Source organism: Lagenorhynchus albirostris, chromosome 1 (assembly GCF_949774975.1).
Source record: "Lagenorhynchus albirostris chromosome 1, mLagAlb1.1, whole genome shotgun sequence".
Taxonomy (NCBI): Eukaryota; Metazoa; Chordata; class Mammalia; order Artiodactyla; family Delphinidae; genus Lagenorhynchus; species Lagenorhynchus albirostris.
The window spans coordinates 74,434,366-74,448,730 of NC_083095.1; the positions used below are offsets into that span (position 1 = coordinate 74,434,366).

General features: G+C 50.1%; 1 protein-coding gene across 4 annotated transcripts in view; it reads left to right on the forward strand.

The window, feature by feature from the left end:
- SLC7A8 (solute carrier family 7 member 8) overlaps positions 1–13,870 on the forward strand; it is a 56,587-nt gene extending 42,717 nt beyond the window's left edge. Inside the window, exons 5-12 of one of the 4 annotated variants that reach the window (XM_060145533.1) lie at positions 660–785; positions 2,267–2,420; positions 3,039–3,162; positions 5,520–5,623; positions 9,442–9,538; positions 11,246–11,395; positions 12,897–13,074; positions 13,580–13,870. In XM_060145533.1, coding sequence (XP_060001516.1) covers positions 660–785; positions 2,267–2,420; positions 3,039–3,162; positions 5,520–5,623; positions 9,442–9,538; positions 11,246–11,395; positions 12,897–13,074; positions 13,580–13,725 — 1,079 coding nt within the window. In that variant the 3' untranslated portion in view covers positions 13,726–13,870. The remainder of the gene's footprint in view (positions 1–659; positions 786–2,266; positions 2,421–3,038; positions 3,163–5,519; positions 5,624–9,441; positions 9,539–11,245; positions 11,396–12,896; positions 13,075–13,579) is intronic. The other 3 variants (XM_060145543.1, XM_060145553.1, XM_060145563.1) reach the window with 3 other exon arrangements.
- The last annotated feature ends 495 nt before the right edge of the window (positions 13,871–14,365 follow it).

Consider the following 14,365-nt stretch of genomic DNA (forward strand, 5'->3'; position numbering starts at 1 on the left):
TCCATTTAGGTGACATTCTGGAAAAGGGACAGAAAGCAAATTGGTGGTTTCCAGAGGTAAGGGAAAGGGACTGACCTCAAAGGAGTACAATATACAAGAGAACTTTCTGGGGTGTTGGAAATGTTCTATATAGAGAGTGTGGTAGTGATTAAACAATACATTTGTCAAATTTCATCAAACTATACACTTAGAAAAATGAATTTTACTAAATGTGAATTATAACGTGATAAACCTAAGTAACAAAGGATTCCCCTAAACCTAAAATCAGGTTCAGAAAGATGACATCCAGGACCCTAGCAGCTGCTCAGGGCTCCTCTTGAACATACAGTATCTTGAAAACAGAGCCCACACTCATGCCCTGATGAGAGTCTTGATTTTTCCCCAAAGCCAGTGCTTGCATTTCCATGCTCACTTCTGGCTTCCAGCCCTGGGCAAGGCATGTTCTGACGAAGCTCTAATTTGTGGCACGTAATCCCCATTTGTAACCCAACCTACTATCCTGGCCAAAGTTTCTGGACACTGGGGCTGAGCTTGCGGCATTTTTGGCTTACCCGTTACAGTCTTATCATCAGGAGCAAGGAGCGTTTCTACTTCTGTGCAGAGGGGTCATGTAGCCTCCTTATGGCCCTGAGGGTATGTTTGGGGGTCTGTCATTTCAGTGCTCCTCACATGGGTCAACTGCTCCAGTGTGCGGTGGGCTACCCGAGTTCAAGACGTTTTCACAGCTGGGAAGCTCCTGGCCCTGGGCCTGATCATCGTCATGGGAGTTGTACAGATCTGCAAAGGTGGGTGTCATCAGAACTTGCCACCCCTTGTGTGTACACACACCTCACACTGTCTTTGGATGTGTACACACCCTGAGATGTCCCAGTTCTCTCCTTGAATGATTTTTCTTCTTCGCTTGCTTGACAAAGGGGATGAGAAACCATTTTCTCCACGGTGGCCGGGAGCTGGGCACGCCCCCCTGGTGTGCAGAGTTCAGTCCTCCCATGCTGATCTCATGGCTCCAGCACAGGTAGATAAAGATTCCAGATTTCTGGAATACTATCGCCCTTTTGTCCCAGCTCCAGGGAAGCTCTTTGTATCTTATATTTTATCTTGTCCATATCTTAAAATGGGAGACAGAGGAGCTTTTTATACGTTTCAAAATTCCTCATAATCTCTACAGGAGAGAGCGCTACATTCCTGGGGCCCCTGCCAACATTCCCCATTGGATTCGGCCCTTTCCAAGCCCGAGCCTGTATTTGGTTTCCATGGGACCTGTGGCAGCACTAGACTCTGCCCAGTGTCACTGGCTCCTGGAGAAAGTCAGATGACAAACAGGGAGAACTCCCACCCAGCCACAAGCTCTGGAGGCGGTGTGGGGTGCCTGGATTTTGACTCCAGGAAACATAATTAAGCTTCTGCTGTATAACGTGCCTAATTATTTTCATCCATTGGATTAAATTCATTAGCAGGTTGTATTGTTTTCGGGAACTTAGACTCAAAGAAATCACTGGGTTGTCTTTTCGAAGATAAAAGACAGCCCAGTCTTTATTGGGACCTCCTAATCTGGTCCCAATGCTTTCTCCTGATCACTCTCATCTCGTTATTTCCTGTCCAAATCCTTGATTATGGATGAAGATGTAAAGTGCGGTCAGCTGCTCAGTATCTTACTACAACTTTAATCAGCAGCCTTTCTTGAGGACCCACTGTGTGCAGGATATTGTGCTGAGGACTGGGAAGGCCATTGAAAAAGCTCCTCGCTGAAGAATCCCTGTCTTCAGGAGATCTGTTCCATGAAAGGGGAGACCAAACACACACCTTAGGAAGAGACAGGAGGATATTGACAAAGAAAGCCGAACAGGCTTGAGCTAATAATAGCATCACGGAAGCTTATGTTTGAGTGTTTGTTGTTCTTGGTGCTTTCTCCATGAAAATGTACCAACTTAGATATGAGGGAAGGTGATCAGGAGATTGCCAGTGACTCCCATCCTGCATCTCCAAATCCCGGCAAGCCAGTTCCAATTTACCCTGCCCTGCCCAGTAACCTCCCCTGGCCTTTCTTTCCAAGGAACTCTGCCTTTTAAAAAAGGAACATTCAGAACTGTGCTTTGAACCTGAGCCGCCATTGGGACTCATCATTACCATGTCCTGGGGGGTCCTAGACCTCTACTTCTCTGCTCCTTTCGGCCCCGCTTCTCCAATATGTGGCCTTCACTGGAGACCGGGGGCTGCCGAGTTCTGACATGTCTCTCTGAGCAGCCTCCTGTCCCTGTGCCCACAGGACAGTACTTCTGGCTGGAGCCAAAGAACGCATTTGAGAATTTCCAAGAACCTGACATCGGCCTCATCGCGCTGGCTTTCCTTCAGGGCTCCTTTGCCTATGGGGGCTGGAACTTTCTAAATTACGTGACGGAGGAGCTTGTCGATCCCTACAAGTGAGTTGCAGTAGCCCAGCTCTCCCTCTCCCCCTTCAAACTCCATGACACCTGCCACTGGAAAGAGGGAGCCACAGGTCCAGTGCCTACTTCTCCCCTCAGTCCCCTTCTGACCATGACCTGGTCTATCCTGAAGAGCCAATTCATTTCTCAGGAACTTAGACCATTTGTCACCCACCCTACCAGGAGAAAAATGACCCAGTGACTATGCCAGAGCAGGTGAAAAGCTGAAAAAAATGGTGCTGAGATAACACCACTGCCTTAGAGAATGAAATGTGCCCTGAGAGGATTCCAGGCCTCTTACTCATCTGTCTCATGACAGGCAGGTCTTTGTACCTTGAGATGTGTGTTCGGGGAGAGGGGGGAATGCAGGGTGGAGATTCTGGTCAGGAAGAAATCAACAGGTATGGAGCATATTCCCAACCTAAGCTGTTTCATTTCCTTTCAATTATCCTGCCCATATGGAGACAAAATCCACCCCCCAGGGAGAGGGAGCATCGCAGAAGGCTGCAAGGACAACTTCGTGCAGAAAGACAGAAGGCACTCCCTGGACCCCATGACGAGGCAGGTGGTCCCAGGTGCCAGGCCTTCCCCCTCTCACCTCCTCTCCCTCTACAGGAATCTTCCCAGAGCCATCTTCATCTCCATCCCACTGGTCACATTTGTGTATGTCTTTGCCAATGTCGCTTATGTCACTGCAATGTCCCCCCAGGAGCTGCTGGCATCAAACGCAGTCGCTGTGGTAAGAAATCAAACTCGGGGAGGGATAAATTAGGAGTATGGGATTAACAGATATGCACTACTATATATAAAGTAGATAAACAATAAGGACCTACTGTATAGCACAGGGAACTATACTTAATATCTTTTAATAACCTATAATGGAAAAGAATCTGAAATAGAAGATATTTATATCTTTATATATAGATTATATATAAATATATATATAGCTGAATCACTTTGCTGTACATCTGAAACACTGTAAATCAACTATACTTCAATTTTAAAAAAGGAAAGAAAGAAATCAAACTCACATGCCCTCAAACCGGGAATGATGATATAGACTTGCGGGCTTAGCCCCCCTCACTTTCCCCTGATCCATGGCTTTGTGGGACTGGAAGTCTTCTCAGGTCCTCAGGGCAGAAGCCACGTCTTCAGGTGCCCAGGAGCAATAGGATGGCCAGGTTGTGATGGGCAGCTACAGCTGCAGAACTGAGTCATTGTCACTGCAGAACTGAGTCATTGTCACAGACTGTATGGCCTACAAAATGGAAATATTTACTATCTGACTCTACAAAACTCCTGATCTAGGGCACTTTAAACTTTTATTTATTTATTTATTTAGGCTGCGTTGGGTCTTTGCTGCTGTGCGTGGGCTTCCTCTAGTTGCGGCGAGCAGGGGCTACTCCTCGTGGTGCGCGGGCTTCTCATTGAGGTGGCTTCTCTTGTTGCGGAGCACAGGCTCTAGGCACGTGGGCTTCAGTAGTTGCGGCGCATGGGCTCAGTGGTCGTGGCTCGCGGGCTTAGTTGCTCCACGGCATGTGGGATCTTCCCAGACCAGAGCTCGAACCCATGTCCCCTGCATTGGCAGGTGGATTCTTAACCACTGTGCCACCAGGGAAGTCCTTAGGGCACTTTAAACTTTAAATATGATGATTGTATAAAGGAGATGCGCTCCTCCTTAGAAAGACATAATCTTGCACAAGACTCGCAGTTTCTCTCTGCCTCCGTATCCTCACCTGGACAACTTGACTTCTTCCCTCATTAGGGAAAAGCATATGCAGTTTGTGCTCTTTGGGGAAAGAGATCTTACAGGTCCAAGGCATTGGGGTCCTTGATATCCGGGAAAGACCTGGGAGCCATGCAGTTCCCTCATGTGGCTTCACCTGGGCCACAGCCCCACCCTGCCACTGTCATCATGTGTCTCATCATAAAAAAAGAGGCCCTCCACTGTCCCGTGGCAGCCTGTTCACATGACCACTAACCCTCCCCAGCAGGACAGCTCTTCTAAACAACCCCTTCCTCATAATGTGCTATAAATTATATATAAATACAAATGTGCTATAAATCAAGTATGTACTTGGCTCAGAGAATGTTGAAAAAGCTGATTCCCCAACATTTTATATCCTTTCTTTTTTAAAAAATAAATAAATAAATTTATTTATTTATTTTTGGCTGCGTTGGGTCTTCGTTGCTGCGTGCGGGCTTTTCTCTAGTTGCGGCGAGCGGGGGCTACTCCTCACTGTGGTGCGCGGGCTTCTCTTGTTGCGGAGCATGGCCTCTGGGCGCGCGGGCTTCAGTAGTTGTGGCTCGTGGGTTCTAGAGCGCAAGCTCAGTAGTTGTGGCGCACGGGCTTAGTTGCTCCGCGGCATGTGGGATCTTCCTGGACCAGGGATCGAACCTGTGTCCCCTGCATTGGCAGGCGGATTCCTAATCACTGCGCCACCAGGGAAGTCCCTATATCCTTTCAATACATGAAGACTAGTCTATAGCTTCACCACCTTTTATTTCTTGGCCTACGTAGTGGTTTTTTCTTATCACTTCCCCCCCACACAATATCTTCTGTTTCTATGAATTAGGATTTATCTCTGTTTTACAGATGGGAAAACTGAGGCTCAAAGATTAAGAACTTTGCTCAGGGTCTCACAGCTCCTAAATGTTGGGCTAAGATTTGAAACCCAGCCTGCCTGAGTCGCTCCAGTATAATGTACGCGAGGCCTGGACTCACACAGCTGGTTTCTGGTCCTGGCCCTCCACTTCCTGGGTGTGTGATCTTAGGCAAACTGTTTAATTGCTTTGTGCCTCAATTTCATTATCCATAAAACAAGGATAGCAAATGTTAGTTGTTTATTGTTATTATCACCACCATACACAGTCTCGTTCATTAGTTAGTCAGTCCCAAACATTACTGAATCCCCACTGTATAGTCATCACCAAGGGAAGTAGGGGTGCAGGAGGGGCTGGGGCAGGGAAGCTGTGGTCCCTCCTCTCAAGGACTTCAGCAGGGGTGGGTTTGGGAGGGAACATTCCCAGCAGTGACACGCAGGTGGGAGGCTGTGACCTCTCCTTTTATGCTCACCCCCTTGTTTTCTCTCCCAGACTTTTGGAGAGAAGCTCCTAGGGGTCATGGCCTGGATCATGCCCATTTCCGTCGCCCTGTCCACATTTGGAGGAGTCAATGGGTCCCTCTTCACCTCCTCCCGGTGAGTGCCGTCCAGGCCCTTCCTGGGCCAGAGGCCACTCTGCTGTGCATATTGCTCTGTGTATATGTGGGGGGGCTTGTCTCCGTCAGCGGGGTTCTGTATGGGCATCTGGGTGGTGACCTTGCAGGGGGTGATTGCTCACACGAGGGCGTGTGCGTGTGTCTGTGTGGACACGGAGGAGCCTGTGCTGCTCGTGTGGTGACGCACGACGTGTGTGGCTTTAGCTGCGGTGGCACGAAGCGCCATCCCACCTCATGTCCAGAGGAGCAGGGGGCTGAGGAGTCCCCAGGCTGTGTGCTTGGCAACAGAACAGTGCCTTGCCTGCAGCCTCAGAGCCCCTTTCCCACTCGCCTGGAAGCAGGCTGTGCTGGCTGGAAAGGAACCCCACTCTGAAAGGGACCAGGGAGGGACCCATGCCTGGGGCCTCTGGCTGGCCTCATGAAAGTTCTGGGCCCAGATTACAGATCGAATGGGCTCATCTCTGAGTTCCCTGCGGGTGCAGGCTCCTCCCTGTTAAACTGACAGGTGGCTGTAGGAGGCCCTTGTGTGGCCACCCATGAGACCGGGTAGGGGTGTGAAATGAGATGGGTGGGGAAGAACGGAAGGAAAGCATTTGTCCAAAGCCACGTCCCCTACCCCAAACACTCAGGAAAGCCCGAAGCATGAATGGGCCCAGGAGTCCCCAGCCCCCGCCTGCACACATCCGGACGTCTGCCCCCTTCTTAATGTCCCTTTTTGCTGTCTCCAGAATGGGCGGTTGAGGCTGGCAGATGCTGGATGATTTCCATTGATGTGGTCCAAAGGGTCCTCCCAGGGTTCTTAGAAAGCCCCCTCCTCCAAGGGCACAGTCCTACTCAAAAGATACAGCAAAAGCAGTGAGCCCCCGAATTCAGCTGCTTCCAAAGCCAGCGTCACATTGGGAAGGAGTTCCTGTGAAATGACAAGGGAGTGTCATGTTTTCAGGACCCAGGGCAAGAAAGAGGGATTGTGGGCATCCCCCGTACCCCAGGACCCTCCGACACTCACCCACGGCAACCTCGTGTGCGTGTTACACAGGAGCAGTGACCACCTGGAGGCCCCAGCCGAGGGCAAGCGGTGGAAGAGCAGTGACCCATGAGGCTCTCTGGGATCTATTGAAGGAGAGTGACTGGCTCCAGTCGCTTTAGAGTGGGGTTTGTCCCTCGGGTAGGCCGAGCAGCGGTCTGCGTGCATGTGGTCCAGCTATGTGTGCATGCGGGAGGCGGCGGCCCAGTGCGCTCGGCCTCGGATTCAGAGGCACAGCTCACCCGGCAGGCCTCCTCAACTCATCTTTCCAGTTCCTTCCATCCTTCCTTTCTTCCTCCCTCCCTTCCCCCTCCCTCCCTCCCTCCCTCCTTTTCTTCCTTGCTCCATCCCTCCCTCTTTCCCTCCTCTCTTCCTCCCTTCCTCCCTTCCTGCCTTCCTGCCTCCTTCCCTCCTTCTCTCTCTTACTCTTTTGTTTGGGGGTATGGAGAGGATGATCCTTCCTGAGGAGTAGGAGCGTGTGTGCGTGTGTGTCACGCTTAATGTCATGTCTCCTCTGTGGTAGGCTAGCTGGGCAAGGATTGTCTCTTGTGAACTTGACTTGCCAATGCTGTTGGACCTGCCAGCTCCACTTGGTCCTGGCTGCATGTGGAGGAGGGATGTGAACTTGGGACCCTGGTTATGTGCATGGTGAGGCCCACAGAGCACCTGGGGCTCCACTGGGTGCATGAGGCTGCACTGCAGAGGGGCGATGTCATGTGGCTGCATGAAACTAGTGACACAGGACGAGGTAGTTGATGATGGCAACTGGTGGTGTACATATAGGTACTTGGGACCATAATCGACTCCCATGCTTCTGAGGAGCCGCTCCACTCTCCCCCATACACAAATCACAAAGTGACAGTTCTCTTCAGACCCCCCAGTGTGCTGATTCTGTTCCTTTCTGTCCCCATCACACCACCCCCTTCCTCTCAATGCTTAGGTGCTCCTTTCCCTACAAAGTCCTAGAAAAAAGGAAAAGTGGCCTAATTTCCAATGAAAAGTGGCCTAATTTCCTAATAACAGCTTACAGTATTCTCTCTTTTTCTTAGGAGAGGAAAGAAGAAGAAGGCTGCTCTTTATGTTAAAATTTCTTTTTTTTTTTTTTAATTTTTTTTTTTTTTTTTTTTTTTTTTTTGCGGTATGCGGGCCTCTCACTGTTGTGGCCTCTCCCGCTGCGGAGCACAGGCTCCGGACGCGCAGGCTCAGCGGCCATGGCTCACGGGCCCAGCCGCTCCGCGGCATGTGGGATCTTCCCGGACCGGGGCACGAACCCATGTCCACTGCATCGGCAGGCGGACTCTCAACCACTGCGCCACCAGGGAAGCCCAAAATTTCTCTTTTTAAAAATAATTTGTAAACGTCAATATCCTGGTCGTGATATAGTAGTATAGTTTTGCAGTATGTTACCAATGGGAGAACTGGGTGAAGGATACACAGGGTCGCTCTGCATTATTTCTTACAACTGCATGTGAATCTATGATTATCTCAAAATAAAATTTTAATGTTTTTAACTTAAAAAATAATTTTGGGGGAATTCCCTGGCAGTCCAGCGGTTAGGACTCCATGCTTTCACTGCTGAGGGCCCGGGTTCGATCCCTGGCTGGGGAACTAAGATCCTACAAGCCGCCACGCGGTGCAGCCAAAAAACAAACAAACAAACAAAAAAAGTTTATTCTAATTATAAGTTTCCTGTCTATTTAAAAAAATTTTTAATTTATAAAATCTAAGAAAGAAAATTTAATTTACTCATAATTCTACCACCCAGAGGTAATTGGTTGATATTTTAATGTTTTTACATGCCTGTAAATAATAACTTAGTTAATAGGAATCATACTGCATGGAATCGTACAGTTTTCTATCTTGCTTTTTTCATTTAATGTTATATTGTGAGCATATTCTCACACAATCAGTTTTTTTTCAAAAGTATTATGTATGCATAATATTCCATTTTATAGATATACCATAATTTATGTAATCATCTACTTTATGGCATTTAGGGTATTTCCAATCTTTTTTATCATCACAATATCTTTGTATGTACACCTTTCACTAACTCTATTCATTTCTTCAGGATTTTGGGGGAGAATAGAATAAGTAGCTTAAGGATATAAATGTTCAGGTATAATTTACATACAATAAAATACACAGATCGTAAGTGTTCAGGTTGATGAGTTTTGACGATTGTAGACAACGATGTAACTACCACTCAAAACAAGATATAGAACATTTCCACATATCCCCCAAGTTCTCACGTGTCCCTTCCTGGTCTACCACCCATTCCCCACCCCACAAAGGCAGCTACTTCCTGAGTAGGATAGGCATGTTTTTAAGGCTTTTCATGTACAGTTTAGTCCCCATGTCTCAAAGAACCTATATCCCTTGAGGAGGAAGGAGGCACATTTTTAAAGGGATTAAAGCTTTAGGCAAAGGAGAGAGGCTACTCCTACAGCACTCCAGGTTTTGTGAGAGACCCACAGAGTGACAGCACAGTCATCAGTAACCCCAAGCCACCCAGACCACACTCAGGGTCTCCACACTCCAGAATCCATCCACTTATCCACTGACTGCCTCTGGTTTGCCTGCACCTGCCTTGTGAACGTGGGTCATTTGACTAGTGGGCTGGAAGGTGTGCACGAGAAGGCAGGTACCTGGCTGGAGGGGGGGTGCTCCTGTGTGAGCAGAGGTGGGCATGGATGAGGGAGCCGGACTAGGGAGGAAGCATCCTGGGATGGTCCATGGGCCATCGCAGGCTGACCTGCTTTTCTCTCTGCCAGGCTGTTCTTTGCTGGAGCCAGGGAGGGCCACCTTCCCAGTGTGTTGGCCATGATCCACGTGAAGCGCTGCACCCCAATCCCAGCCTTGCTTTTCACAGTAAGGTTCCCTCCCTCTGCCAGCCCTACACACACCCTCCCTCTTTGTGCTGCTTTGAGCTGGGAGTTCACAGTTCCCACACACGCCCCTGTCACCCTTGTGCTCCTAGGTTTCTCTGGGCCTTAAATAATCTGGCAAATGGTATATACATGGGCCTGATTAACATCAAGAGATATAGCAAGGAAAGACCCTGGGTCCTGAAATACCTTAAGGTTCCCAGGCTGGCTCATTTCATTCTCCCGTACTTTTGGGTCAGACTGAAGTGGCTGCTTCAAGATTTTACAAGCTCACAAAGAAACTTCTTTCTTGGCTCCCCCTGCACCTGTTACCCACAGGGTAGTAGCTTTGGGCCTCTGCTCCTGGCTGATCACTGCACACTCCCAGCCCTACCCATCAACCTTCCTGCTCAAGGAGGCTCTGCCAGGCTCTTGGGAAACATCACTGAAACAAATTTGGTCTCAGGGTACACCAAATAAGAAAAATCATAAAGGAAGACTGGTAAACTGGTAAACCGAAAATGGAGAAAAGGAAACTAGGGATGGGAGGGGTAAATGGGAAATGGTGGTAAATGGAGGTGGAATTACCCCGGAGTAGAAGCATTTAGAGAGAGCAAACAGAAGGAGCAAAGACTTGTTCCTGATGAGTCTTTGGGGTTATTTTTTTTTCTTTCTGGATCCTGACTAAAATATCAAAAATGACTTTGGTTCACCAGAGAAGCAGTTAGACCAGGGTAGTAGAGCTCTCAGGAGTGAAGGGCATTCGCTGTACAACATGAGGGGGAATTTCAGAACGTTCAGATACAGGAAGAAGGTCATCCTGGTTGGTTAGTGGTGAAAGGCAACTGGAGAAGACTCAATGCTCCCAGTGAGCCACAAACCTTTTTCAGTTTAAGCCAATGGTGCAGGCCTATGACTGCAAGGCAAGTACAGTAAGAATCTGGCTTTTTCATCTCTTAAAATCTTCCCGATTATTTCCACCATCAGATCTTACAGGAGAACCGAGCCTTCTGTTGGCCTGAAACAAATTAGCAGAGGGAAAGAACATGGTTCCGAGAGAGCCACTGAGATGATTTTGAAGTTAGAAAGTGAATTCTATCAAGAAAACGTCACAGGGACGTTATGAGGGTTACATGAGTTAATATTTGTAGAATGCTAAAGAAAGAACCTGACACTTAAGAAGTGCTATATAACTGTTTATGATTTTTTTTTAAAAAAAAAGAAAAGGAAGGAAGAAAAATAAATTAGATGACTCAACCAGGAAAAGAGGATGAGGGCAAGAATAAAGCCTTAATCTGCAGTTAACAACCTTCCCTAAGGGATTAAAAAAAACAAAATTAGCTTGAGCTTCAACCAAGGAAGAAGTATAAATGAGACCAGGGTGGCATAGGGCCGGCTGCCACCAGTGTGGCCAGTCCAGTTGTTTACAGCCAGTATCTGTTCTGATTGGTTAGTGCCCATGCTGTACCTGCTGTATCTGTGGTTAAATGTTTTGATTATCACCCATGTGGTGAGAAAGAACTTCCTGGTGTTGAAAGTGTTAGCAATGACCTGGGTTTCTAGGAGAGGTTGTAAAGTCTCTATTTTGAGAGATCCGCTATAAAATGGCATCGTCTGCCTAGAGGCAGGGGAACAGCCCCGACCAGTAAACAGCTCCTCCAGTCTCCTAATGCCTTTCTGATCACCGATGAGCTTCTCCCACTCCCCCCAGTGCATCTCCACCCTGCTGATGCTTGTCACCAGCGACATGTACACACTCATCAACTATGTGGGCTTCATCAACTACTTCTTCTACGGCGTCACAATTGCTGGACAGATAGTTCTTCGGTGGAAGAAGCCAGACATCCCCCGCCCCATCAAGGTGCGAGAACCTCCCTTTGGGGCCCCTCCCCCTCCTCCACTGGTTCTAACTAAGCTCAGATTTTTACATCACCTTGTTCTCGCTGCTGACCGCAGCTCATCATCTCCATGAGTGTGGGAGACCCTCTGGGAAGCAAAGGCCATGTGTGAATGGGACAGCCATTTCCATTCTCCACTGGGGACAGGACCAGAGCAAACTGCAGCTGGAGGAATAGGTTAGATGAAGTGATACTTCCATCCTGTCATTCCTTTGTTTCCTATGGCTCTAAGTCTTTAAAAAGTCAGCTGATTTTCCCTCGACCTTCTAACCTGACCAGTCTCCTACTCGTCCCTCCAGGTAGCTGGGTTCACTCATGCAATCTCTCCGTCTCATCCCGGAATGAGTTTCCTTCTCCCATCTGCCTCTCCAAATTTTAACCATTTTCCACACTCAAGGACCTCTCTTCCTTGAAGCTTCCCAGTCCACTCCAGCCTTCCGTGATCCTCCCTTTTTAAACTACTATGGCCCTGCACGTAGTAGGGTGCCTGGTGAAACTCTCGTTTGTACCAGGAATAAATTTGTGATAGGAACAGATGGGAGTGCTCAGAACAACATATGCCAGAGTGCTATGGGTTCTCCTGCAAATTAGAAGACTAGGGTATATCCCTGAGCTATTTGAACAATCCTATTCTGGAAACACAGACTAGATGCTTCTAGAAGATTCTGCCAGCTGAGGAGTCGAGGGCTCTCGAAATCTCTCTGCCACTTTCCTACCACTCTTAGAAAGCCTGCTAGAGAGAAGAGGAAGTAGAATAACCCCATCTCCCTACCATACGCATACCCTCTAAGAGGAGAGGACAAGAGGAGAAAGGCAGATGAGTAGCGTCTTGAAGACTCCACAGGGGCCTCCCACCTGTGGTCACAAGAGCGGGTGGAGCCCACAGAGTTTGCTTCTTCCTGAAGTAAATAAGGCCCCGGGCTGCCTTATGCCACACTAGGTTTCCTGATTTCTCTCGTCTTGGCAGAAACTCCTTGAAACAAATTGGGACTGTCCCTGGTGAGAGGGAGGGACATTTGCCACATCCTGCCAGCCGGGGGAGGGGAGCCTGACTGACAGGTCCTCTCCTTCTTGCCCCTCACTCATTTCTCCTGCTCTCCTTCTCCCGAGGACCTCGGCAAACATATATCAATATACCAGCAAGCTCCTCCACCTACACGGGCTTCTCTGGCCGTTACAGGCGCACAGCTGGATGATGAGGCCTTGTTTGATCCCACCTCGGAGGACAACGAGAATTGTCCCCTCCCTAGGCCCCCCCACCCCCCTAACTGTCCCACTGCCGACGTTCGCCAGCGTCTGCTGACACAGCACTTGCCCCATCAGGGCTCGGGGTGTGGGAGCCACAGAGCTGAGTGAAACCCAGCTTTGCCCTCCAAGCGCTTCCCTGTGGGTGAGGAAGGGGGAAGGTGCCCGGATGCCGGGGGCCGTAGCATCCATGCAGGTAACGGTGCCTCTGATCCACAGGTCAGCCTGCTGTTCCCCGTCGTCTACCTGCTGTTCTGGGCCTTCCTGCTGGTCTTCAGCCTGTGGTCGGAGCCCGTGGTGTGTGGCACCGGCCTGGCCATCATGCTGACAGGGGTGCCTGTCTATTTCTTGGGTGTTTACTGGCAACACAAGCCCAGGTGTTTCAATAAGTTCATTGGTAAGTTGTTGAAGATTCTGAGTGGCTAGAGGGCCCCCTGGTCTGGAAGAGAGTGGTCAGCAGTCTGGCTGGGGAACCCCACCAGGATCGGGAGGCAGGGCCGTAGAGCACTGGAGAAAGGGTCGGGACGGGAGAGGGCAGGTGCCTCCCCAGAGACCTCTGAGGAGAGGAGAACAGCGGATATTTCCGCACAGACCTTAGGCCTGCCAGAGTGGCCATCCTATAGCAGCTGCCCTGGGCTGCGTGGAGACCAGGGGACACCCTAGAATTGGCGGGCGGTGGGCATGGAGCCTTGAGGAGTAGGAGCGGCCAGCAAAAAGGCTGCCCAGAGACGGAGGAGGTAGGTGAGGTGACCGTCTCCTGGAGAGGGAGTCCCCTCACGGCGCTGGCGGCTCAGCTGAGGCCAAATGCTGCGGCAGGAGAGCTGGGAAGGGCCCTGGTCTGGCTGGCCAGGTTGGTTGGACGCTCAGCGCTGATCTGCTTTCTGTGTGGCCTCCTCCTGCAGAGCTGCTGACCCTGGGGAGCCAGAAGATGTGTATGGTTGTGTACCCCAAGGTGGAGGAGGACTCAGGGACAGAGGAGCTACAGGAAGACATGCAGGAGCAGCGGCAGCCCACTGCCCCCAAGGACAAGGATGCAGAGGAGCCCTGAGGACCACCCTCCCCTCTCAGCTGCTTCCCTCCTCCTTCATCCCTCTCTCTGCCCTCCTGCCCTGCCTGGGTCCCCCAAACACACACACACCCCTCTGCCTCTGTCATTCCGGGGTCAGGACCTGGGTGTGGGTGGTGAGAAACTATAAACAAAGATACTGACATTTGTACCTAAAGATCCAGCCTCCTCTCACCCCCAAGGCCTGTGTCTAAAGCAGTGGAGCTTCTGGGGTGCCCTACACGGCCCTCCCTCCTGGGCCCACACCCTTAGTCACTTCCTCAGGAACCTGAGTTCAGGGCTGCCTTCCCTCCCCATTCCTGAGCCCAAGGGAGGCCTCAGCTCCAACAGAAGTGGCAGCAACAGTGAGTCACTTGGGGACAGACTCGAGCAAATCTGTCACCATTAAAGGTCAGCTGCAGAGACCCAAATCCCCCTCCCTTCACCAGTGACCGAAGACATCAGAGGTGATGCTTCCCTCTGCCCCCCTCCCCCTCCCCTTCCCCCCCCTTCCTCCCCCCCCACAGCCTGGGCCTTCTGTGCAGAGTGAGGTTCCTGTCAGGACAGCATCTCCCCACTGACCTAAGGACCAATGTGCAGGAGGACTGCCCCCTCCCCTAACCCCGGCCGGGCCTGTGGAACA